The sequence below is a fragment of the Sphaeroforma arctica genome, assembly GCF_001186125.1.
Source record: "Sphaeroforma arctica JP610 unplaced genomic scaffold supercont1.145, whole genome shotgun sequence".
Lineage (NCBI taxonomy): Eukaryota > Ichthyosporea > Ichthyophonida > Sphaeroforma > Sphaeroforma arctica.
Window position 1 is genome coordinate 84,951 of NW_014040413.1, and position 4,939 is coordinate 89,889.

Genomic DNA, 4,939 nt, shown 5'->3' on the forward strand with positions numbered 1-4,939 from the left:
TATATATATATATATATATATATATATATATATATATATATATATATATATATATTATGTATATATATTATATATATATATATACATATATATATATATATATGAGAAGCACTCGGATTAATTAGCTTAGAAGCGCACAATACATGGACACTCTTTGTTCCCACTCGGGGCTGTGTTCCGTACTTGTAAGCCAAAGTGATGAGGAGTTAACGTTAACGTATTTGGTACTCGTTAGCCCAAGTGATGAGGAGTTAACGCGTTTGGCACTTGTTAGCCATATATAACAAGCCTCAGTTCGGTCTTCCTGCGCCCGATTTATGTCAGCGATTTAGCCAAAGTAAAAAGTAATGAGAAGTTCAAGTGAACTATTTGGATCGAAAGATTGGCCTGCGACGGTTAGCACGTAAACTCCAATACGGACCCTCTGTAGCGGACACGTGTCAGTACTTGTGTTGATGAACAAAACCATCGCAGGTACGGACGTATATGACTATGTTTACATGCTAACGGTGGGTGACGTGAGCTATATACTAGGATGAACGAACCCACACCAGTATAAACGCCGTATTTGTCGCCAGCGTATTGACATACACAAATCGACGAGAGGGTTTGGTGCTGTGATCACACAGGCCCTATTTAATATATAAGCGAGTTGTGCACGCCGCCACAACCGTATACTACCTTCGAACAGACTGATCCTGAACATGCAGCATACACAAGCTGAACTTGGGCCAAATATACATTTACTGAACTTGGGCCAAACATACGTAAGATGAACTTGGGCCAAACATACATATGCTGAACTTGGGCCAGACATACATAAGCTGGACTTGGGCCTGACATACATAAGCTGAACTTGGGCCTGACATACAGAAGCTGAACTTAGGCCAAACATACATAAACTGAACTTGGGCCTGAAATACTTAAGCTGAACTTGGGCTAGACATACATAAGCTGAACTTGGGTCTGGGTTTGTAAATATACACCTAGAGATTGTGATGTTTTATTTGTTGTGGATTTGGGTTCGGTGACGGTTGGATACCTGCGACTGTCGATCAGCTCACGTGCGGGTACCTGTCCTCCACACACTCACGTATGACATGACACCAGTGTACATCAAGTGTAACTTATATGACACAAGTGTATATATAAGTGTAACTTATATGACACCAGTATACAAATAAGTTAGTGTGCCAATCACGTGCACTGCCACAATTATTGCACTTTTGCACACAAACACATCAACTACAAGTCATCGAATGAGCCTACTGTGTTCGAGGCTGTCCTGTTTAATATTTATGTACACTAAATAGTATCCTCCTCCGTAGCTTCAACTTTATTAACTGTATATTTATATACACTAAATATTATTATCCTACGTAGCTTTAACTTTATTATTTGTATATTAATGTACACTATATATTATCCTCCTCCGTAGCTTTAACTATATTAATTGTATATTAATGTACACTAAATATCATCCTCCTCCGTAGCTTTAACTTTATTAATTGTATATTAATGTACACTAAATATTATCCTCCTCCGTAACTTATCCTTTATTGATTGTATATTAATGTACACTAAATATCCTCCTCCTCCGTAGCTTCATTTACGCCCCGCCGGAACCCTCACCGGACGGTTCCGCGTCGTTCCAAAGTCCGGTACAGCGGTACTGGGCTTACCCAACATCAGGCCTGCTTTATGAGGCACCGTCTCTTTACCAGAGATGGCGGACACAGCCCCTGTATCCTCGTCTATAGCATAGGGAAACCGGATCAAATGGTTATCCAGATCTACGCGCTGGTCCAGCGGTAGGTAAAACGTGTCCATATTCTTCTGCCCGTTGTCCTTGAGTGCCTGGCTACACTCGGCCGAGCACGGGTTGGCGTCACACGCGGCGTACACGGTAGGGCCCATATGCTCTGTCCACAGCCGCTTGCGGTGTTCGTATACCTTCCCTTTGGGTAGTGTGGTGGTGTTACCCGAAGCCGTGCGCACAAACGTAGGCTCGTGGGCTACTACGGCGATCTCGGTGTCTCGATCACCGTTCATGGACCGGTCGTTTATATTGGCAGACCCAATGATGGAGATGGTATCGTCCACAAGCAAGTGTTTGGAGTGGACGTAGATCATCTCGGCGTTATCTTGTGACATCACATCGTTGTACTGCCGATTTCCGGGCCAGAAAAACTGGAGATAGTCGGATATAGTCTTGTTGAACGTAGAGTCCTTGGCCTTCTGTGCGTTGATGGCGGTGGCTACAGTGCGTGTCATCATATCCACGGTCTGGGATTGCCAGTACATGATTTCCTGTTTGGGTTTGCGTAAATAACTTTAAGTAACTCATAAACGCCGAAATTGTGGTCGAGACTGCAATATCCGAAACAGAGTGGTTTCAAAATGCACGTGGTGACTAGTCAACAATAGTCTGACCAGCCACGAGTGACGCAAGGCTCTGTGTGCGTAGCTAGGCTAAATTACATGCATGTATCGAGGGTTTTTAGGGTTTTAGGGTTTACAGCCAGGTGTGCTTAGTTAGGCCAAATTATTTACATACCTGTGTAGACGCAGCCTCGGGGAGACCCTCGGGGAACAACGGTGTGGTGGCGTAGACACAGAACTCTTGACCGTCCCGGACCGCCTCAGTAATACGTGACGACAGGGCAATGGGTACCTCATTCTGGGGCATATTCTGTGAGGAGGGCCAGTACTGGGCTGAGCCCAGGAAGTACTGATTCTCGAGGTAGATGAACTTCTTGGCAGCCATGATATGGTGAATGTACGAGTTGTGTACCGACATATCGACGTTATACTCGCCCGTCGACATGGTGCTCATGGTCTTGGGGGTGGCCCATTCCGGGTTGGGGATGAAACTATTCACATCAATCGATCGCACCGTCTGCGTGGTCCAGGTATCATTCGCCGGGCACGTGGCCGTGGCCGCGAATGCCGCGAGGGTTGTGTAGTCAATCAGAACGCTATCGGCGTTCTTGGTATCCTCCTTCTTCTCTCTCTCGTGCCTCTCCACAAAGTTGTTGAACGCGTCCACAGCCCCCTGGTTGGTGTTGCGTGAGTGGATATCGTGCCACGGCTCGCGCGGTGTGACGCCGGCTTTGGCGTCGGCGTACGTGTTCTGGTAGTAGTCATCAGCGTCCACGTTCGCCGGTCGCCCTACCAAAGGATGTGATTGGTCGTCGTACCGTCCGGTGGTCAAATCAACACCCCCCACATACGCAATCATATCACCCGCTTCGTTGTCTATAAGCACTTCCTTTTGGTGGTGCGTGAAGGACACATCCCCGAAACTTTCGAGGTTAAACTGGGCCGGTATGCGCCGGAACGCTCGAATGGCTTTAACGTTAGTGCCCTCGAATGCGTCCTCCACCGCGCGATCGTATGTGGCGAATACGGGCACGGCATTACCCCAGACCATGACAACTACCTGCACACCCTCGTCGGCTTTCCTGATGAGCAAATCCTGCAGGGTCTCTCCAGGCGTGGGCATTCGGATCATACGCAGTGTGGGGTATACTGACCACCCGGTGATGTAGATAAACTTCTGGGCTGCGGCCATCTCGGCGTACATACGGTTCCACAGATCGTCACCTCCCATATCTGGGAATTGCTCCTCTAGGAAGTGTGCGTCGTTATAGAGACGGGTATCACTACAGGTTCGCGTGGGATAGTAGACGTCTGGAACAAGCAGCGGATCGGTAGTTTGTTTGTTGTATGTTGACCAGGGCTCGAAGGTCATATCGATGTTGAGTGTACCTGTAGACGATGGAATATCGAACGCGTTAGTACAGTATTGGCGGTTGGGGTTGGCGAATGAGTTCTGTCGCTGTGGTTGTATGTACGGGTTGGCCGTACCATACGAGGTCGTAATAGTTAACTGAGTATTGGTGAATCTCTAGTGCTATTATACTATGAACTTCAGATAGCCAATAAACTATGAACTTCAAATAGCCAATATAATATGAACCTCAAATAGCCAATATACTATGACCTTCAAATATATGCACGTTGCGGTTTAGTGTATCTCGCTTCGAAGCTGTAATACACTTGTGCAGTTAATCCGTCACATATTGGTAACACATCTGTACTAAATTGAATGTTCAGCCCAATTTTACCGTCACATATTGGTAACACATCTGTACTAAATTGAATGTTCAGCCCAATTTTACCGTCACATATTGGTAGCACATCTGTACTAAATTGAATGTTCAGCCCAATTTTACCGTCACATATTGGTAGCACATCTGTACTAAATTGAATGTTCAGCCAAATTTTACCGTCACATATTGGTAACACATCTGTACTAAATTGAATGTTCAACCAAATTTTAGGTTCGAATGACAAGCGAGCACCGAGTATGCGATTCAAATAACACGCTGTAGTACCACTTGTACCACTAAAATTGCTACTAGGAAGACATTTACAAAAACAACAAGCTTACCCTTATCATCGTCACAAACAATTCCCAGTGGAGTCACTACACCAGGTTGTGCTGCTGCTTGCGCAATTTGCGGGTCCAGTATATAGCAGTCGCGTGTATCGTTATCTGTGATTTGTTTTTTGTTTTTTTAGATTAGCCTAAGCCGTCAGTCGATGTCTATGGAAGTGGATGTTGAATCGATGATTTTTAGTTTAACGTCATCACTCATACCTCCTAAGAATATTCGTTTGCAAAAAAAACAAATCATCCGTGACGAATGATTGACTAGTGACACCTTGGTATACCTAAGCCAAGCAACTCTCCGGGAACACGTAAAAGAACAAGGCGTATAAACATAGCTTAGATCACAAACATGGGATACGTGGAGATCTATTCCCAGACCGAAGTACAAATACGCTGCACCCCTGAACAGCCAAAATAAGATCCCTCTGCGCATACCTACAAGACTAGTAGCCATATCGGTATAAATCAACTATATGTACG

At 45.3% G+C, this 4,939-nt stretch overlaps 1 protein-coding gene across 1 annotated transcript; it reads right to left on the reverse strand.

Moving 5' to 3' along the window:
• Window positions 1-1,468: 1,468 nt before the first annotated feature.
• SARC_03018 (hypothetical protein) lies at window positions 1,469-4,562 on the reverse strand. Its single transcript, XM_014303203.1, has 3 exons — window positions 4,457-4,562; window positions 2,558-3,771; window positions 1,469-2,310 (listed from the first exon to the last, which is right to left on the reverse strand). The coding sequence occupies exons 2-3, from the start codon at window positions 3,752-3,754 to the stop codon at window positions 1,606-1,608; spliced, it is 1,902 nt and encodes a 633-aa protein (XP_014158678.1). The 5' UTR covers window positions 3,755-3,771; window positions 4,457-4,562; the 3' UTR covers window positions 1,469-1,605.
• Window positions 4,563-4,939: the final 377 nt, after the last annotated feature.

What these genes read in the sequence shown, in the direction of transcription:
- SARC_03018 (XM_014303203.1), bottom strand. Translation starts at nt 3,754, where the DNA reads ATGACCTTCGAGCCCTGGTCAACATACAACAAACAAACTACCGATCCG. An exon ending in CCGAGGCTGCGTCTACACAG is followed by an intron (nt 2,311 to 2,557) that starts GTATGTAAATAA and finishes AAACCCAAACAG; the next exon opens with GAAATCATGTACTGGCAATC.